General features: G+C 40.3%; 1 protein-coding gene across 1 annotated transcript in view; it reads right to left on the bottom strand.

Moving 5' to 3' along the window:
• WDR72 (WD repeat domain 72) overlaps positions 1 to 22,030 on the bottom strand; it is a 210,291-nt gene that overhangs the window by 136,217 nt on the left and 52,044 nt on the right. The window contains exons 3-11 of the mRNA XM_066592577.1: positions 21,113 to 21,219; positions 15,685 to 15,763; positions 13,799 to 13,970; positions 10,911 to 10,987; positions 8,543 to 8,662; positions 6,382 to 6,527; positions 5,927 to 6,020; positions 3,127 to 3,268; positions 1,225 to 1,470 (exon numbers count right to left, since the gene is read on the bottom strand). Coding sequence (XP_066448674.1) covers positions 1,225 to 1,470; positions 3,127 to 3,268; positions 5,927 to 6,020; positions 6,382 to 6,527; positions 8,543 to 8,662; positions 10,911 to 10,987; positions 13,799 to 13,970; positions 15,685 to 15,763; positions 21,113 to 21,219 — 1,183 coding nt within the window. The remainder of the gene's footprint in view (positions 1 to 1,224; positions 1,471 to 3,126; positions 3,269 to 5,926; positions 6,021 to 6,381; positions 6,528 to 8,542; positions 8,663 to 10,910; positions 10,988 to 13,798; positions 13,971 to 15,684; positions 15,764 to 21,112; positions 21,220 to 22,030) is intronic.

The following is a 22,030-nucleotide window of genomic DNA, read 5'->3' as shown; positions in this document are numbered from 1 at the left end:
ATAGAAAATCCACAACATTCACAGTAGCAGCAAAGAGGTTTTAAAAGTCTTGTCCACATGCTGCGGAGAAAAAATCTGCTGGTAATAATGTATGCTGGTAATAATGTATATTACAGTATCTATCATTGTCCTGTGCAGTGATTATATAAGTAGTACTATACACTGAACGATTACTGCATTTGGAACACCTACTCGGGTGGTCCACCTTTTTGAACGATCATGACATTCAGATGTCAAGAAACAGGTTCCACAAAGTGCGAACATCTTCCGTAGTCAACTTGACACATGCCCGATGCAGCAGCTCCGTCAGTTGGTCACACTTTGCAGATACGTGGGAACAGATCTCACAGCTCTCTCCAGAATATCCAAAACATGTTCAATGGGGTTACAGTCTGGTGAGTTTGGGGGCCAGGGAAGTGTGGAGAATTCATTGTCGTATTTCTCCAAACACTCGCTTGTGACCACAGAGCATTGGTCTGTTGAAAGATGGCACTATGAACAGGGATATAGGTTGACATGGTCAGCTAACAGGTCCCTGTAGTATTCTCTATTCAAGGATTGAGATATGATGTTGTCATGAACTCTGGCTTCGTCGCAGTTTTTGATCTTGGCAGCTCTGCTATACCATTCTCTAATACTGTTATGTCACTTACCAGTGAAAAACTGTTAAAGGGGCACTAACTTTTAGACAATTTATGCTCATCTACTAGCTCTGCACACCAACAATCTGTCAAAGTCCACTCAAGTCACCATGTTTACCCATGACTGCCAAATGTTGCCTTCTGCTGCACAGAGGAGACGTCAGCACATTATCTGAGAGCAGATCATGATGTGGCCATCACGTGGTACCATGTTACGGATTACAAGATGTCACACGCTAGGTGTTCCAACTGGCCCTCTTACACGGGCTGACAGTGGTTTAAACCAAGGGTCCCCAGCTCCTGTCCTCAGGGACCACCAACAGGTCAAGTTTTTAAGATATCCTATGGTAAAAACACCTGTGGCAATGTCTGAGGCACTGACAATAATTACATCACCTGTGCAACACTGAGGAAATCCTGAAAACATGACCTGTTGGCGGTCCCTGAGGACTGGAGTTGGGGAACACTGGTTAAATGACTGCACAAGTGCTGACGTCACCGCTAAAGCAGTGATTGGTCAGTGTATATACATATTATTACTTCCATGGGGTTTACTTAAAAGTTGTGTAGTCCCCATAATTACCTCTTAATAGTGGATGGTCTTGGAGAAGCCTTGCTCTGGCAGCATGCAATGCAAATGTTATGACAATGCTACCATCTTCACAACCACACACCAATTTATCAAGGCTGGGGATGTAGAGGGATGCTGTGACTGTGGAAAATGCCACACCTTCATTGGGAGTACATAGATGATCGATGATTCCTTCAGACATTGATTTATGTCTGTCAAACATTTCCTGAAGTGTCACATTTACCTTTAGTGGTATCTCTAAAAAATAAAGAGCATATCAGTAGTATCATTGAATGAAAGTGTAGCTATTGTCCAGAACATAATAACGAATTGTAGTCCTTATCTAAGAAACGTCTTATCTATAGAATACATGTCAGGTCAATATTTGCCAAACTCAGTCATTTTCTCAAACAGAACTATCAATGAAATAAGTTATTAGTTAAACAAGAAGTTTGTAGACAGTAAAGATGTGTATTGTTACCGAGCTGAGATAGTCAGCTACACATACTCATCTAAAATGTGCTGCCAACTCCAGGACCCGTCCAGATGAACTCCTGATAACATCTGACTGCCACCATTATCACTGACAAATGATGACATCATCGAAATTTCTGTAAGAGAAGGGACTGAGCAGATATTTTTTCTAAACTTCTCAGTAGACTATTTACGACCTACGGAGCTGGTTTATGTCCCCTGACTTCGCTGTCATCAAGAGGGTTTGGTCTCTACTGATTTCTTCCTTAGTAATATGTGAAAATGTGATTCCGTTTTAACTACTGTTATAAAAGAGGACATGACATCTGGTCCGCTACCATTTTTTATTGGTTTAATGATGTCCTATATACAATGCAAAAACGAAGGTTCCTAGAGAGCAATCAATGCGCCTTGAGCATATTACTCTCTTCTGGGCAGACAGTCGTTTCCCCTTTTTAGTTACCCTCAATCCTGGACAGTCGCTTTTCTCAATGTCTCTGCTCGAAAACTGGCTAGTTGCCTGGAAGAGAGCAATATGCTCATGACACATTGATTGCCATCTCCCAGGAGAATCTTAGTTTTGTATGCTTAATATTCAAGGCATAATGTTCAATATAGAAAGCAAATAAAGTCTATCAAGTGACTTGACGATGAGAAGCCTTTACAGAGTATCTGTCAGCTCTTCTGACATGTCTCTTTACTAAATACTTGAATTCTCCATGAACAAAACAATTCTAGCACATATTGTCTTGGAACTTTACAATGTGTAATCCCTCGGTTATTCCTCCTGGAAATAGATGAATGAATTAGTAATTGAACATTACCATGCTCCATGAGATGAACAGAGTGTGTTGCTATATAGGGTCACAGTGACGGAATGTGTAGGCACTAGAGATGAGCGAGTATACTCGCTAAGGCACATTACTCGAGCGAGTAGTGCCTTAGCCGAGTATCTCCCCGCTCGTCTCTAAAAATTCTGGGGCCGGCGCGGGTGACAGGTGAGTTGCGGCGGGGAGCAGGGGGGGAGAGAGGGGGAGAGAGATCTCCCCTCTGTTCCTCCCTGCTCTCCCCCGCCGCTCCCCACCGGCCCCCGAATCTTTAGAGATGAGCGGGGAGATACTCGGCTAAGGCACTACTCGCTCGAGCAATGTGCCTTAGCGAGTATACTCGCTCATCTCTAGTAGGCACACAGCTCACTAATTAGGGGAACGGTGACTCACAGTTATCAAACCATTCATTTCATGGAGAAATGTTAAGGGCCTGCTGTTAGATTCTAATAGGGAACCTATCTTCATCATGATCATACACATTTAAATCACGTCATGAACAGGAATGTTGGAGGCAATTTTATTAAGAAGTATATTTTTTGTAAATATTTCTTAGTGTAGAAATGTATATAATAAATAGTGTAATATTGATGAAGCAAAATAGAAATCTCACCCAATGGAGAACCATCAAACTGTGATACTGGGACATCAGGGATATGCCAGAAGTTCAGTTGTCCAGTTGAATCGCCGGAATACAGTATTTTAAAAAACGGCTCCTTTCTTTCATTTATGAAACCCATAGTACATAAAGAGCTCTGTTCAAATAAAGCACAGTTAGCCAATACTTTTCCTGATATCTAGTGTAATCCATAAACTGTACCTTCTGCATATACAGCTGCGAGAAAGAGTCAGTGAACCCTTTGGAATAACCTAGATTTTTGCTCTTAGGGCTCATGCCCATGAGCGTCGCGGGATGTGCCCGCGGATTTGCGTCGTGGGAGTACCCTGATTACAAACAAAGATTTGCTGCTGGTGATCGCGGAATTCCGCAATCTCCATTATTGCTATATTAATGGAGACCTCCTGCGGTGTAAATCCGCATCAAATAGGACATGTTGTGATTTATGTCCCGCTGCGGAATTCCGTGGTAGAATTCTGCATTTGAGCATTGGCATGCAGAAAGCTATTAGGTTCAATTGAACCTAATAGCTGCAGAATTCACCAACCTATTTCCGCCAGGGGAAACTCTGTATAAAAAACCGTCCGTGGGCATTCACCCTTATTGATAGTAAAATGTGGTCAGATTGTTATATAAGCCGCAATCATAAACAAAAACAATTTAACTAAACTAATATCATATAGATACACTGTTCATGTCCTTTATTGAGCACATTGAGTAAACAACCACAATGAAGGGAGAAAAAGGAAGTGAACCTCTGTGATAATGATTTCTACAAGAGCTAATTGGTAAAAGGTGTTTTGATTAGAGGGGATCTCCAAGTTGTAAAACTACCATAAATCAAGCTCTGCATGCTCTAACATAACAGATAAGAATGTATTCCCTTCTCCCCACTCCCATTGTGTCCCATGGCGCTGCTCCAGGTCTCACCTGTGACATCACAAGCCTGTTTATGGGACATCGAAGGCACTGCAGCCAATAACAGAGCTCAGCATTAAATCACCAAGCTCAGTTATTGGCTGCAGCGCCTGTGACATCCCGTAAACTGGGCGGGACTGCAGCCTGTAAGCACACACGGGTACAGAGGATCGGACACCGTAACTTTAATTGTCTATATTTTAAAACCATCTCATACCCCTAAAAGCACAATGCTGTGCTGTTAGTATTTCTGTCAGAGACTCATTGGTCATACAGAACTAAATATTTTACCCAAACTAGGTTAAACAATCAGACCACATCTTATTAGTAATCAGAGCAAGCATCCTTGCAACTGTAATATTTTAATCCACCCACATGTTGTGCAGTTTTCTATAGATGGTTAGTTTACCTCCATCCTGGTCCAATGCATTTTACTATTCAATTCACTTATCATAGGAACATTAATATATTCCCTGGAGGGAGCTGCTGGCAGACACCCATTTTTTGATTGAGACTCTAATCCTTTGTCGCCTTGAATGCTACACTAAATCAGTCATGTGACAGCCATGTCAATCACTGTATAGGGGGGGGTGCTATATGAGGGCATTTGTGGCTGGTTTAGTTATGAGGGGCACTGTAATATACACAAGGATGTTTAACGGCTACTATATGGCTGTGTTCACATAGAGGCTGATTTGCTGTGGAATGTCCGCATTCTACTGCAGATCAGCAGCAAGAGGCCTGCCTCCAGACCGGCACCATTTGGTGCTGATTCTAAAGCGGGTTTCATCACGTAATTCTATGTGGAATTCTCCCCCTCATTGAGAAGAGGTGAATTCCACAGCGGAAATGGTGATACAATTGACATGCTGCAGAATTGAATTTCGCACGGCAAATTAATTTCCGTACGGGTTTTGTGTGGATTATTTCTTTAGCTTGTGAATGAGATTTTCAAAATTGTCTGGGCCCCCAAAAGCTTTATGATATTATAACAAAATAATGCTTGTGCATTTAACATACTCTATAACCACCCCCCCCCCCATCTCCAGATCTCCTGAACAGTTACATAATGACAACACATTATTACTTTGTCAAAACTACGAAGCGTCTTAAATCTATCCATTTTTTTGGCTTATAACCCTATTCTTTACTATTGTCCTCTTTTTTATATACTACAAGTTGATGGTTCTCCTACGTGTTACAGCAGATCATCTGCTATGTAGTTGTATTATGTTATTTCCACCTCTGTAAAGGCCCTTTTACATGCAAAGATAATGGCTTAAACAGCTGAAGGATTGAATGAGTTGATGACATTTTTGCATAACATTACACATATAGATAATGGCTTGAATCATCTCTACTTCCTTCATTAGCTAAAGTAAACTCAGTATTATTTGTCTGCTCAGCTGGGCGTATGATTATGTGCAGGATTATCTGGCCAGCAGGATTCCATTGTCTTCTCCTGCCATGAGTCTCATTGTGTATGCAAGGCAAACAAACACTTCCCCCTGCAGTCCTCAGGCCGCTCAAAAGACTAGCCGAATATCATTGAAATGGAACGAATTTTGAGCAACTTGACGATGGTTTTTATGCAGGCTAAAAACCAGCGGCAAACGACAAGTAAACAAATATCCATGACTGCTCGTGTTTACACGTAACAATTATCACCCACTTTCGTCCGTTTAAGCGAATTTTGGGTGCTAATCACTACATTAAAGGGCCTTTACTGAACATTTTGATATATTTGACAAATATCCTGTAAAGTCAGTATTATATAAAATTAATCCTTAATTTAGACCTAGTATACATGATTAGCCTAACGGAAGTTAAATATTTGGGGGATATTTTGTATGCTGTAGATATAAAAAAAAAATACCTCTTCCATCACGCTTGTGGCGCACAGCAAGTGAGGGGTGATTGTTTCTTTAAGTAACCCTCCATCACCTGGATATACACTTTTAGAAAGGCCACTGCAGAAAGAACACAACATGAGGCTTTAAAATGACATCAAACAAAAAGGTGACTGACGGGGTTAAAATTCTTAGCACCAAAAGAGAAGTTGCAAAGATGGTAACTAATTACTTTTGTGTTCTTGGAAATCATAGCACCATCTGCCCAATCAAGTTCTACATGGGTAATCTTATTTCTTCATCTCCTGCTGCTTCACATAAAGACTGAAGAGTGCCAAACTCAAGCCAAATGTTCTAATGTCAAAGGGGTTTTGTTATGGGTTTTGATCAAGTGTGACAAGCAGGGATTTCGTACAATACACTTGCAAACAGCTTACTTTGTACCTGGACTTATCGTACACCAGTCTTATGTGAGCCCCACCTGTTCAGCAGCTGGTAGATATAGCTGTGCCCATCCTGTGTCCAGATGATAAGTCGGTTAGCAGCGAGGAACTCACCCCCAGCAAAATTCTGACCACTTTTACAAACATCAGTGCAGAGTAAGGAAAAATCACAGTAATCGTAGATCTAGAGACAAAGGGAATAAGACTGAAGGTTATGAAGGGCTGTGCAAGATGCCTCATACCTAAGAGATCTGTCATGAAACCAAAGACGCTGGGTAAGAAGTCAGCTACCACTGCAGGACAATGCAGAGAGAATATCCTTCATATTGGAGGAATATTATCTACATATGTTTAATAGGGGGCCGAGCCTGAGCTCCATTTTTGCATTTATTCCTAGACAATTATTTTATAATTAGGAATAACAAACACTGATTATTCCAATACAATACAAATGATAATTCTAGGACAATAGCTTAGAATAGATTTTCCTTAAGAAAAAAAGTCAAATATAATCAAACAGGTAGAGAGTAGTGGTACATTGACACCACCGATTAGGATATACATACACATATACACACAGGGTGGCATAATGTATACACACTTCAACATGGACAGTATCTCTATAAAACCTATATAGAAGTGCTCTCCATTAACATCCAGACACTTTTTTGTGAACATTAGTGCTATTGTCCACACGTGTCTTTACCATTTTATTTTACCTTTATTTGGCTTTGGCAATTGTGCTACTACTGCCATCCTTAGAGACAAGATAATACTACATATTGCCGCCATAATTTAATTCAGATTTTAAAAAAGGACAGAGATACCCACTATTGAAATGTGCATGCAGTTTTTGGTCCACCCTTTGTCTGTGTGTGTGTATATATATATATATATATATATATATATATATATGTGTGTGTACAATAGGTCGCAGGGGTCAGCAGCTGAGTGCACGTCATACCTAGTGGCTGTATTAGAAGACTGTCACCTGCCTGTGGTAGCTTAGTTCAATCAATGCATCTAATCCACTAGACAAAGGGCTCCTGCCATCACCTCATCTTACCCATTCTCCCTGTGTGATCGCATTCCAACATGCCAATGGGTTACCATGACATCTTGGGGCCTAGTGATAGGGCTTGATAAGCTAACATTGAAAGGTACAATACACTGCAGTACTGAAGTATTGCAATGTATTGCATCAGTGATCAAGTGACTGCATGTTCAAGTCCCCTAGTAGAAAAAAAGAAGTTAACAATAAGCCTAATGAATGGTGTTTTTTGTAATTGAGTTAAAAAAACGTTTTCCCATTTGTCACATAAAAAATGTAAACAATAAAAACTGGAATTGCTGCATCTATAAAAGCTAGAGCTATTGAAGTATCGCATTATTTATCCCACGTGGTAAAAGTTGTGGAAAAAAAGTAAGAAAAAACACAATGCCAAAATTGCATTTTTAGTCATCCTGTCTCCCCCCAAAAATTGAACAAAAAAAATCAATCAAAGAGTAGTATGTACCCCAAAATGGTATCAATAAAAGCTCACCCTGCAAAAAACAAGTCCTCACAGATCCTCATAGATGGAAGAAAGAACACTATGGGTCTCCGAATATAAAAAGTTAAAAAAATAACTGAATGTTTTTATAAGTAGTAAAATGTAAAAAAAATATACACATTTGGTATAATCATATTGACCTGCAGAATAACCTGTCGTTTTCACCCCTCTTTAAACACCCCAAAAATTATATAAAAATAGAACTAGTCCCGCAAAAAAAAAAAAAAAAAAGCTCTCATACGATGATTTTGATGGAAAAATAATAAAACAACATATGGCTCTTGAGGCAATTAATGAAAGTCAGTATATGGCCAAGACAATACTACATATAAGAGATTGTATTAGTCCTTAAACAGTACTGCCTATTCTATGGGCCGACAGCACTACTTCAATACCTCCACTTAGAAAGCATTAAAAATTGTTTTGCAGACAAAACAGAACGACGTTCTCTGCTGACAACCTGTGGAGAGAATACAAGATTTCATATCTCAGCCATGTAATTTCATGAAGATGAGAAGTGACACTTTACAAGTTTAACATCTCCATACAGTGAGAAAAATATGGATATCAACTCAAGCAGTTATTTTAGAGGCTGTTCATGCTGTTACAGTGAGAGAAACATACAGTATAATAAGATGATCAGCACCTTCCAGGAACTGGAGCAAATCACCAGCAGTAACCTCTCTGTGTACGTGCAGAATCGCACAGCGCAGTAATTCGCCATCTCCAAACTCTTCGATTCACTTTCATACACATTTAGCTTTTCCTATATATATAGAAAAATATTGATGAAAACCTAATACATTTTTATTTATTTTGGCAAACCTACTACATGCAATATAACAATGCAGCATAGGTCTTAAAAAAATATGATTCCCAATGTAGGAATTCCCTTCGGCTTCCAAATAATGAAATTCTTCGAACTCTATTTGCTATTCGGTATATTAATATAGTTTCCCATTGTGTGGCAAACGGCTCTTCAATCAGCAGATGACTAAGGGTGCATTTACACTACAAAGATGATCGCTCAAAAGATGGCTTTTGAGTGATCATTTTGCATAAACTACTACTTGGCACTAATGCCTATTAGTACCAAGTAGTACCGTGTGAGCCGCCAGGAGCTGTAATCAGGGAACAGACCACCCGCTGTTTCCTGAGTACTTTTGCTCTGATCTGCCAACGGGGCTGACAGCTGAGAACAGCTGATACAATGTTACCAGCTGTAATCAGCTCTCCCAGGGCAGAGCACAGCGTGTGGTACTGCTTATCAGCTGTTCTGCCAAACAATGGTTTTCAAGCAGAACTGAAAACAGTTGTTCAACAGAAAACTGAAAGATTGGCACATTTACACACAACAATTATCATTCAAAAGACGGCTTTTAAGCGAATTTTGGGCAATAATCATTGTGTCTAAATGGGCCTTTACATAAACTGACATACAATGTGAGAAAGGGTGAACATCAGCCAGGTTATGATATAGAATCATGGAGTCTGATGAAATATGTTTACTCCAGCTTTTTTAAGGTTAAGGACGCTGTCACACATCACGGAATATTCATCGTGACAAAATCCAAAATCTGCATGCCTAACATGTGGATTCTGACGTGGAATTGCTGCAGATTTGCAAGTAGCTAAATCCACAGCAATTCTGCCACAAGTCCGGATCAAGACTCCCATGCTAGACTTGTTGATTCTGGTGCAGATCTTTCCATGTGGAATACTCCACCACAATTGAACGCACCCTTATTTTCTGAAGTTTATGCTGAGAAAATTGATTTTGTAGCCAAGAAGTACACTTTATCCTCCAGACAGACATACTTGTTTATGTAAAGTAAAGGTACATCTACACACAACAATGATTGCCCAAACTTCGCTCAAAAGCCATCTTTTGAGCGATAATCGTTGCTTGTAAATGTGTGCCCATCATGCACTTACCGTACACTTTTCATCCATCACTGAGTTCAGCTCAGTTTAAAATCCGTCGTCCCTGATAAGAGGGACGGCACGATGAGTTCTTCGTGGGCAGCACTGAAAAGATTCTTAGCAGCGGTCCTGCTGGAGAACAATAGCAATGTATTTAGAGAACAGACCACCCGCTGTTCTCAAAATACATGCAAATCAAGCTACTTAGCTTCTAATGGGCTGATTAACCCATTAGTAGCTAATGCACGATGATCACTCAAAACTGTCAGTTTCGAACAAATTTGGAGCGATCATCTGTGTGTGTAAATGGACCTGTAGGCACTCACATTAAATTTTCCTTTAAATTTAGCAAACAAATCTATTGCATAGTACAGCCTGACAGCCCCAATAGGTCTTGTGGGAGGAAGAGGAAAGAACAATTGAACAGGTTGGACTTTACAGGGGCTGTCCAGTTGCAAACTATTTATGAACCATGCTTAAGATAGGTCATCAATAGTAAATCAGCGGGTGTTTGCAACCAGTGAACTCTTCCGATTAGCTGTTCTTTCAGTAGATGCGCTTGTGCACTGAGCTGATTTCTGCAGGAAGCATACAGCTCTATTCCTACTGCAGTGGCTTGCTATTTCAGGCTCTAAAATAACTGGGACATTTGATGGAATACCAACACTGGCCACTGCAGTGAACAGCCCCTTTAACCTATCCATTAGCAGCAGCGAGTGAGAAAAAATAACAAACTAATCAATACGTATTGGTTAGTTGGATGCCAGGCTAGTGCAGCTGTTCTGGTCTGCTCCCAGAAGTTCCTGCAGCGGTCACATGCCTCAGTGGTCATGTGTCCTTCATGACAACATGTGCAGTGGTCACATGAAGAATGAACGGCATGTGACGGCTGTAGGAACATTTAGGACCAGAGCAGTGGGGATCGCAGTGGCTGTTCTACTGTGAGAGGGACATTTAACTGCTGAGGACCACTTAGTTTGTTATTTTTCCCATTCCATGCCCATAATTTTTTTGCAAAACCCCTTTACGTATCTCTATTCTCGCTACGTACTGTATGTAAATTCCGTGAATGTTCTATGCATAACACTAACCTGTATGCTGTTAACAGATGATGAAAGATCCCATACTTTAAGTTCTCCGGCAGTAGATATTGCAACCAATGAATCTTCTGAAAAATGATATATGAATACATATAAAGTATAAGAACCATTTCTATTTACAGACAGTAATGTTTTAAGTGGAAAGACAATATGCACAAACAGTTCATGTGTTTTCTAATTGGCTTTCTAAAATAAACTATAGGAATATTTCAATATAGCAATATAGCATTTTGGAAAATTGCTATCATTTTCACTGTTGTGGGGGAACTGCCTGGCTGGCCGCAGCCTTCGGGCTATTTCAGACGACCGTATATCGGCTCGGTTTTCACGCCCAGCCGATATACAGTGTCCTTGTCTGCAGGGGAAGGATGGAAGAGCCAGGAGCAGGAACTGAGCTCCCGCCCCCTCTCCGCCCCTCGCCACTATTTGCAATAGGAGGGGGTGAGATGGGGGCGGAGCTAAGTAACAGCGTTTAGCTCCGCCCCTTCCCCTCCCATTGCAAATAGTGGCGAGGGGCGGGAACTCAGTTCCTGCTCCTGGCTCTTCCATCCTCCCCCGTCCTGCAGACAAGGACACCGTATATCGGCTCGGTGTGAAAACCGAGCCAATATACGGTCGTCTAAATAAGCCCTTCAGTTATTTATCAGGGATGTTGAGAACTGGAACTCTTATGAAAGAGGCTGAATTATTACTATATTACCCCTTGAGATGTTGCAACAGTAAAGGCATCACTGGCACAGATTTTTAGTCCTACATAATCTAATTTGTTTTTATTGGATTGGACTTTGATTACAAAAGACAACTCCAAATCATGTATACTTAATAGCAATGTACATTAATGTCAGTCATAAAACAGTAAAATATTGACATGCTACGCTTGTTAACAAATTGAGCCATATTTACCCTACAAACATCCTCACCTCTAAGGGACCTTTCACATGGGATGGAATATTTCACATCTGTAGTCTTTGAATTCTGCACCAAAATCCACAACGATAACTGCAGATTTTGATTGTCGTCAGGATTCTGCTGTTTTTAATTCCGCACCAAAATCTGCATGTTAGCAGTGCAGGTTTTAGGGGTGCATATTCCGCAGAAGGGCACATTCCACAATGCTGTTGCGGAATATTCCATTCTGTCTGACACCAAAATCCATGTGCAGAATTACTGCTAATTTGCCAAAGGTGAAATATGTAACAACTCTGCTGCAAATCTGTTGAGGAATCTGCATGTTAGGCATGAAGATTTTGGTGCAGGATTTGAAAGGGCTCCAAGAGAGATACTTGGAAATAGAATCACAGTATACCGACTACTCATTGTGTCACAAATGTGCCACAAACGGTTTAAAGGCGCAGAAGTCAAGACATATCACTAAGATTTTCCTGCAGCTCAAAGTTCTGCTTGACATTTTTAAAAATATGGCAATTCAGCTAGAATTGTAATGAAAATGTTGCATCCTGATGCATAAAGTACTCCAGTGAATTCTAGTAATTGTTACATAATCTGTCTTTGTATTGTTAAACCTATAAGGGGTTTTCTGGGATTTTATATTGATAAACTAGTAATGAATGCTCAGTGGGGTTGCTCGTTCCCTGGTACCTGCACTAATCAGCAGAAAGAAGAGGCAGCGACCCTTCTCTGCAGTACCTGGCATATAGACATCTATATGAGAGCAGCTGTCCTTGGTACTACAGCACAGCAAGTTCAAGTGCTGAAGGGGCTTCTGTCCTTTCACTCTGCTGATTAGTGGAGGTCCTGAAGAAGGGGGACTCTCAATCCAATGTACTCATCGTTTGAGGGTCCAGAGGGTGGAGCCAACACTAGTTATACACTGCAAAATCCAGGAAAACCGCTTTCATCCATTATCTCACAAATGCTATTTAAGAAAACACATGTAATAATAGACGTTATAATAAAACTGTGCTTAATTTTAATACTCAGTCTGTGCTAAACAGAGAACAAATGTGTGGCTTCTGAAATGTGAGATACATTATACAGAGAGTGGATGTAAATATTTTTAGTTATTATTCAGCAGATAATGAATGACATGAGTGCTAACAGCATTATCCTGTTTTTCACATCTTCGGGTGCGCTCAAACAGGCAGGTTTAGTTCAGATTTAGTGATGCAGTTTTTGAAGCCAAAACCAGGTAAGGATCATAAAAGGAGAGAAAGAATAAAGGACAGATACAGCTTCTCATCATCTTTGGATCCACTCTTGGTTTTGACTTCCAAAACTGCATAAAGAAACCCAAACCAAAACGGCACGTGTGAAGTTGGAGGATTATACTGTTTTACATTACTAAGTAAACTTGTTTAAAGCGGTTTTCCAAGCGTTTTTTTTTTTAGTAGGCTGCCCATGTTAAAAAATAACAAAAGATCCTATACTAACCCATCCCGGGTCCCTGCACCTCGAGTGCCAAAACTTCCTTCTCCCCAGTGGCGTTGTATTTACAGGCTGCAGTCACCCTGTTGACAGCAGTCGACTGCTGAGGTCTATAACTAATTTGTGACATCCCATTCACAGACTGCCTCTGCAGCCTGTAAACAGATCTAGCGGCATGAACAGAGGTACGGCGCTTGAGGTTCAGGGCCCTAGGATGAATGAGTATAGGATATTTTATTGTTTTTAACACAGGAAGTTGATTTTAAAAAAAAACCCTGAAAACCTCTTCAGTATTACATATATGGAGTTGCAAGGGTTTGCACAGTGCTTGGAATCAGTCTTCAAAAAAATATTAAACATCTATTGCATAGAGGCTTCCAAAGTGATAACCTGAACATGAAACTAGAGCCGCATATAGGCATGCTACCTGAACCCTAGGACATAGGTCAAATGTTGATTTTGCTTATGGATATATCCCTCTGTGTAAACAGTACCTTGAATTCTGGTAGAGTGCACAATGCACATGCAACAAATCCAGTCTGAACTCTGGGACTTGAAAGTATGAAGGACTTGTAAGGTGTTTGCATCTACAATGAGGATGTCTTGATAATGACCACAGCAGAGCAGCCAGCCTTCCCCTGTCATCCGGAATGAGCAATGGTAGTACTGCAGCCAGCAACAACATAGTGCAAAGGATAATTATTGATTGCAATACTGATCATTTTAACACATTAGAGTTATACAATGGAATTGAGAGCCTTTGTTTAAATAATGTTTAAGTAAAGGACAGAACAGCCTCCATTTATCTGTTGTACTTACAGTACTGTATTGACCTGAATGGTACCTAGTAATAATTCAGGGCAGAAATGCAGACTTTCCTCTGTATGCTGGGCTGTAATTAAAGCTGTGGCCAGCAAGGTGCACTTTGGTGTGTAAATACACATATTTCTTGCACAAGAATAAGCTAATAAATGCTCTAGCTGATTTAGGACTAAGGTGGAATAGCTACAAACTCTATCTATCTATCTATCTATCTTTCTCATATCTATCTCATATCTATCTATCTATCTATCTATCTATCTCATATCTATTTATCTATCTAATATCTATCTATCTAATATCTATCTATCTCTCTATCTATCTCATATCTATCTATCTATCTATCTCATATCTGTCTATTTCATATCTATCTTCCATATATCTTTTATCCGTATCTAACTATCTTATATCTTTTATCCATATCTATCTATTTATCTATCTATCTCATATCTATCTCATATCTATGTATCTCTATTAGAGATGAGCGAGCGTACTTGGAAAAGCACTACTCGCTCGAGTAATTTGCTTTATCCGAGTATCGCTGTGCTCGGGTCTGAAGATTCGGGTGCCGGCACAGAGCGGGGAGCTGCAGGGGAGAGCGGGGAGGAACGGAGGTAAGATCTTTCTCTCCCTCTCTCCCACCCGCTCTCCCCTGCTCCCCGCTGCGACTCACCTGTCAGCCGCGGCGGCACCCGAATCTTCAGACCCGAGCACAGCGATACTCAGATAAAGCACATTACTCGAGCGAGTAGTGCTTTTCCGAGTACGCTCGCTCATCTCTAATCTCTATCTATCTCATAGCTATCTATCTGTCTCATATATATCTCCTATCTCTCTCTATCTATCTCATATCTATCTATTTCATATCAATCTTCCATATATATTTTATCCATATCTGTCTGTCTATCTATCTTATATCCATATCTATCTATCTATCTATCTATCTAATATCCATATCTATCTATCTATCTATTATCCATATCTATCTATCTATCTATCTATCTATCTATCTCATATCTGTCTATCTATCATCCATATCTATCTATCTATCTATCTATCTATCTATCTATCTATCTATCTATCTATCTATCTATCTATCTATCTATCTATCTATCTATCTATCTATCTATCTATCTATCTATCTATCATTGATATCTATCTATCAATCTATCTAATATATATCTCATATCTTTTTTATGTATCTATCTATCTATGTCATATCTGTCTATTTCTTATCTATCTTCCATATATCTTTTATCCATATCTATCTATCTATCTTTTATTCATATCTATCTCATATTTATCTATGTATTTATCTCATATCTATCTATCTCATATCTATCTATCTGATGAAGAAAATAAAATATTACTGTATATACAGCATGAACACACATATCTAAATGTTATTCTGCAGAGAAAGTGAGGCTATAACTTGGGTTGTGCATGTCACTAAACATTTGTATTCTGAATAGCTAACCTAGCATTACAGGATATAAATTAAGAGTAAAAGGTCCTCAATAAGCTTTTCTATAACAAAATGTGACAAATCCGTGATACGTACGCAAATTGCCGTGTGCCTGTATGGCAGCTTTGCATTCTCAATGCAGTGGCCAGTGTTGACATTCCATACACACATTTCCCTGTAAGACATAACCTCAGGTTATTCATCGTCCTCTCTACTTAGGTGACTGGGACACGGTTTAGTAAGTTTAAAAACTGTATTTAAGTGAACACTTATCATTTATGTAGCATTTTTGTTACCGATTACTGGAAAAGAAAACGTTGTGGTCATTAAGAAAAGATGGCATACAGAACGTCTTTCCTTTTGTTTAGGTAATTACACCCTGCTGCCCGGCATCAAACTAACTTTAAGGCCATGCCTGGAATAAAACGAATTGTAGGTATACTGCCATTATGTCTCATCAATGTGTCACTAGAAGTATCATTCTTCAGAACTACATCCTGCTGAAAATGGGTCATTTCACAGAACCTCAGCCGTACATTTTAAAACACGTGTCTTATGCTGTGCCTATGTTATTTTCAAAGAGTGTTATTTAACCTAAGATGAAACAGCGCCACCATGAGGATTGTTTTATGTTAGCTTTAAGCATCCGCAGCCTGCAAATAAAACTAACTTTTAAGGCTAGAATAGTGGTTGACCTTATAAAATGCCTGTGATCACTTTTATTTCACTGTAACATTTTGATTAGAAAATTACCCATAAGTCAAGAGCTAATGCCTAGTATTCTGTAGGATAACGGCCATTCCGTACCAGTCATCATGTAAAAAATGTAATAACGGTGCAATCAAATATTGTGACTCTGGAATCTATGGGAAGCGATAGGTCCAAGACTGCGCCGGTAAAAGACATACTGAATGCCAAGTTTTAGATAAATTTGAAAAAAATGCAATTTGAAGTGACTCGCTCATCTCCAGTGGCAGGTTAGCAAATATTCTACATTTATTCTGAAAATGTTAATACAATTTTTAGCTCAAAATAAGCCTCTGACATATATTACTATAGGATTGCAGTCAGCTGTTGCAGCTTTCCAGTACAGTTTGCTGGTTTTACAAGCCTTTGTCAATGTATGAATATGTTATCTTGAACGATCTGATGAGTTCATTTCTCTATCACCAAGGTATTTACATGGTATTTTAGAAGAGCTGAGTAATATTAAATGTACTAACTTACGTACTACGGTTTAATTACAAACTTTAATTACATAGTATGATCCTTCCATGATTTATGCAACAAGGAGGACTCTTATTGTTTCCCCCAAACTTACTAATATACCGTATATACTAGAGTATTAGCTGACCCGAGTATAAGCCGAGTCAATAAGTTTCCCCACAAAAAATTAGTAAAACGTATTGATTTGAGTATAAGCCGAGCTATACTCGAGTATATACTAGGTAAAAAACAAACAAACAATACTTACCTATCAGCCAGCGTCTGTGTCCCCGGCGGTGCTGCAAGCTGCAGTCTTCTCCCCGCTCGCTTGCTTTTGAAATCCCATCGGTCAGCGCTGTGATTGGCTAGCGCTCGATAAACCAATCACAGTCGTTCAGAATGACATCACTAAATGGCTGTGATTGGTTTATCGAGCGCCGGCTGTTATTTGCCGGCGCTCGATCCAATCAAAGCGCTGACAGCGGGGATTTCAAAAGCAAGCCAGGGAGAAGACTGAAGCAGCTTGCCGCACCGATGGGGACAGCATCGTGCTGGGAACACAGACGCCGGCTGGGAGGTGAGTATTGAGAGATTTTTTTTTTTACCTTACTCGAGTATTAGCCGAGGGGGGCTTTTTCAGCACATTTTTGTGCTGAAAAACTCGGCTTATACTCAAGTATATACGGTAAATATTATTTTATTACAATGATATTCTCTTAGCCACCCATAAAATATTACAATAAAAACGTGATAGGAATAGAGGAAAAGCATTACCCTCTTAGGCCTCAGTCAGATGAGCGTTTTTTCAACGCACAAAAAAATGCCCCTCGCATGCGGAAAAATTCACCAGCTATTTGAAGTAGCCTGCTCACATGATCAGAGGTGTGTAGTGCGTGTTTTCCAGCTCCAATAGGAGTCTATGGAAAGCACGCTCCAAAGATAGGACAGATCCTATGTTTGCACGCACCTCAGACCTTTAGATGCGAGTTACACTATCATGTCCTATCTTTGGCAGGTGCGAGTAGTTTGCGCCTCTAAAAAATGTACATGTGAACACTTTCATAGGAAAGTATTGGTTCTAATAGATGCGATCTTTTTGCATGCCTATTTGTGCACGGAAAAAATGTTCATCTGACTATGGCCTTAAAGGACATTTTTTAGCAATTTAACCCATGTGGTGGTTTTATGGCCCTGATTATTTTCTTGGCTTGCCAAAATTATTTTTGCTGCCTTTTTTTCCCCAGTCACATACAGAGATATATTTTAATACCTTTTTTCACTAACATTTTTTTCCATTTTCTAGACTATAATTGCTAAAACTTAGTTCAAAAGTGTCTACTTTTGACTATTTGACCTCCCTCATGTGTGTACACATTTTTTATAAAAACACATAGCATACCACACACGTTTTCATACTTTTAATAGGGGGAGGGACTTGTTATTTGTATAGAGCCAATCTATTCTGCAAACTGGATACTCATTTTACTTAGCTTGGAAGGATGGAAGGCAGAGTTGACCTTGAGCAGGCTAGCTGAACCATGCAGAGATTGAACCTGCAACCTTCAGGTTGTGAGTGAGAGCTTAGGACTGCATACTGCTGCCTTAAGGCTGGATTCACACAGGGCGGACTTGCAGTGGTTCTGCCGCAGCAGATCCGCCCGCGGCAAAACCGCCCGCGGCCGCTAATCTCGGGATTAGCCAGCCATGTGGACGAGGTTTCTCAGAAACCTCGTCCACACGGGACGGCTAATCCGCTGCGGTAAATCCAGTTGAAACCGCAGCTGCGGCCGCCGCAGCCACGGTTTCAAAAGAAGCAGCATGTCTGTTTACAGTCGGTTTTTTGTTTATTTATGTTACGGCCGCGCTCTCCTCTATGGGAGAGCTGGCCGCAACGGAAAAGCATGCGGCCGGACCGCTTCAAAGCCGCCGCGGCTTAAACCGCTGCGGTTCTCCCGGCGGAAATCGCGTGGTTTTTGCTGCGGCCAAACCGCGAGATTTCCGACGAAAATACGCCCCGTGTGAACCCTGCCTAACACTCTGTGCCACATGAGGCCCCATAATTTAATAAGTTGCAATTACAAAACTTTATTTAAAAAATGTCTTTAGAGAGAAAAGTGTATACTTTTTTTGTTAAAATGGACACAATGTGTGGAAACCTATGGCAACGCATGCTTGAAATTGCATATTTTTGAATGCAATTTTTTCACATATCCCCTAAATGTACATGAACGTGCTGTGAGCAGCCCCTAAGGGTACCTTCACATGCTGCATATTTGCTGTAGGCTTTCTGCAGCAGAAAACCTGCAGAAAATATGCTTTAACTCCACAGTTGCCAAATCTTGATTCTTAATTGCAGAAATGCTGCAGATTTGACCTCTTGCATTTCAAGGGTTAAATCACGCAGCATAAATCAGCAGGATAAATAGACATGCTGCTGATTTAGAATCCGCAGCGTTTTTCACAAATGCTGCAGATTCCTTGTGGAAGTTATCCACTTCATGTAAAGGAGATTTAGAATAGTTCTCCGCATGCCTTGTACAGTAAATGCTGTGCAATTTCTGCTGCAATTCTGTGTGTGAAGAACCCCTGAAAGTCCACTAGCCATTAATCTTTAAGGGGAGGTCCAGACAGGATGGAATTGCAGTGGAATTTCAATGCAGACCCTCCATAAAGGAAATACTAAGGCATTTATAGTAGCAGCAAAGTAGAGGAAATTTTGAAAATCTGTACCACAAGCTGCAGAAAAAATCTGCACAAATCCCAGTGCGGTAATTGAAATGCGATGCAAAATTAAATTTTATCACAGTTTTTGCTGCAGAATTCATCTCTTCTCAATGGGGGGGGGGGGGTAATTAAGCACAGGAGTATGCGATAAAACAGACTTCAAAATTCGCACCAAATGGTGTAGGTTTTGAGATAGCGTTCCGCTGGCTACCTCAATCTGCAGGGGAATGCCCGTTACGGACACTCAGCTGCAAATCAGCCCCGTGTGGACCAAGGCACAATTCTGTAGATGCTTATAGCAATAAAGTTAACACAGGAGTGTATATACACAGCTACACATTTACATCACATGTGCCCATTTCCACAAAGTTGATTATGACACCCAGAACCAAAAGAGAAGAAAAAATGAAAAAAAAAATTTCTCTTTGCTTCTTCTCCTTCCTCTTCCTTATCATTCCCTTGAGGAAGGAGAAGAAGAAAAGAGAAAAAGGGTTTTTTTTTTCTCTTTTGGTTCTGGGTGTTGCAATCAATTTTGTGGAAATGCGCACATATGATGTAAATGTGTAGTGATTGATCCGTAATTGTTTTTAAGAGGAAGTACCATGTCAGTCTGTTAGCTGTGATCAAGAGAGCAGTGTCTTTCGAAACGCGTCTGTGCGTTAGCATGCTATCATACAGTACCCATAATTTAGAATTTTATGGATTTTTTGTGATTAAAGAAGAATTAAAGAAGTTCTTCCTCATTGCAAACTTCAGGCGTACCTGTTTAATATTTACTCACTTCCTCCACACGACAGCGTCTTGTGAAACTACATGAATCACACTCTGTCTCTCACTCCTTTCCTTTGATGTTCCAAGGCACTGGAAGGTAGGGGACAGATCTGTGAGGAGGATGATTAGTGCAGCTCCACAAGATGCTGCTGCACGCTGCATGGAGGAAGATCATCCGGGCAGGCAGACCTAAGGGGGTAGATTACTCCCAGCTTAAATGCACCGGTGCCCCCCTTGAGGCTGCTGTCTAGCACCCTGTGTGACCTCACAGACTGCACATAGCTAATGTCAGCCACCCAACATTAACGTACTGCCAATTGTCATTTGGATAGACATAAATGTTATTGCAAATGCAGTATTAAAATGGCCATTTTTTTTTGCACTTTTATATAGACTCTACATGGAGTCAGTATTTGTGCTTCTGGAATTCTCGCAGCGGGACCCGACCCGAGCGCCTGCAGAGAGTAGCGCGGGCACTCACCTCTCCCGCTGTCCCGGCTCTTTCATGTGCCGGCTGCCGGTGCATGCGCAGAGCGGAGCCGGCGGCCGGGGATTGACGTTTCTGTGTGGGGCTCTGTGAGCCCCGCACAGAAATAGAGCATGCTGCGATTTGTTTGCCGCGCGAGATTTCGCCTGCCCAAATCGCGGCCGTCTGCATAGGATTGCGTTTGTTAACGCAATCCTATGGCAGCTTCCAGGGGCGGAAATTCCGTGGGAAATCCCGCCGCGAAATTTCCGCTCGTGTGCAGGCACCCTAACAGTACGTTTTACTTATTTACATAACAACCATACATTACATTTTGTAAAATAGCCTCACACTTACCCATTTTCAGAACCACTAACCACATAAGGTTGTTTTTCAAACTCTCGAGCCCTTGCTAAGCATGTTATAGCAGCAGTATGCCCAAACAGAATTGCTTTGGATGTAACCTGTAAATTAAGAAAAAATACATAATACGAAAGTAGCAGCAAACAGCAATTAATGGATTTCTAATGAAAGGATTGAGTGTGTCTCAGGGTAAAGTATTGATTGATTGGTTAAAAGCTATTGGTTTATCTGTATAATATTACTAGCATTGCCATCATCCACAATAAGACACACATTCAAGCAGTGAGGCCCATTGGGCCAGATTCTTCTGATTTAGGAGATGTGAACCATAAAATTATACTCTACAATGGCTGATTCTCTCATTCCAGAAGGACTCAGTCAGTATTCTCATGTAATTACAATTCTGCTGGTCAAGGCAAGACATAATTGACACCGAATTCTAGATCACTGATGCCAGACATACTTCTAATAGGAAACTATTATTTATTAATATGAGTTTTCCAAAATTTCACAGTGTCCAAATGAAGACACATGGCTTTCTAGTTACTTGAACTGATCAATAAAACAACTACGCAGTAAAACCCTCTGCTATATTAATATATGGGAAATGTACATACAGTATAAAGACTTCTTGCATTGAAGGCAACCGCATTACAGCAGCAATGTGCTATGTGACTTATTTAACATCTTTATGATACCCATATTACTAAATATCCATTTTAGTTTTGGTTTCTATGTGTTCATGTTTTGGGCAGGCTTACTAATACAGTAGAGATTATTACAGCCAGGTATCATACATTCCTGCTCAAGTGCAAATTTCACCAGTCATTGTCATCCTGCATGATGATATCAAATCATACCGTAAAAAATGTAATCAAATCATAAAAAATGTAGCTTTCATCCCTGTATGCT

Source organism: Eleutherodactylus coqui, chromosome 2 (assembly GCF_035609145.1).
Source record: "Eleutherodactylus coqui strain aEleCoq1 chromosome 2, aEleCoq1.hap1, whole genome shotgun sequence".
NCBI classification, from domain to species: domain Eukaryota; kingdom Metazoa; phylum Chordata; class Amphibia; order Anura; family Eleutherodactylidae; genus Eleutherodactylus; species Eleutherodactylus coqui.
This window is presented reverse-complemented; position numbering and strand designations above follow the sequence as displayed.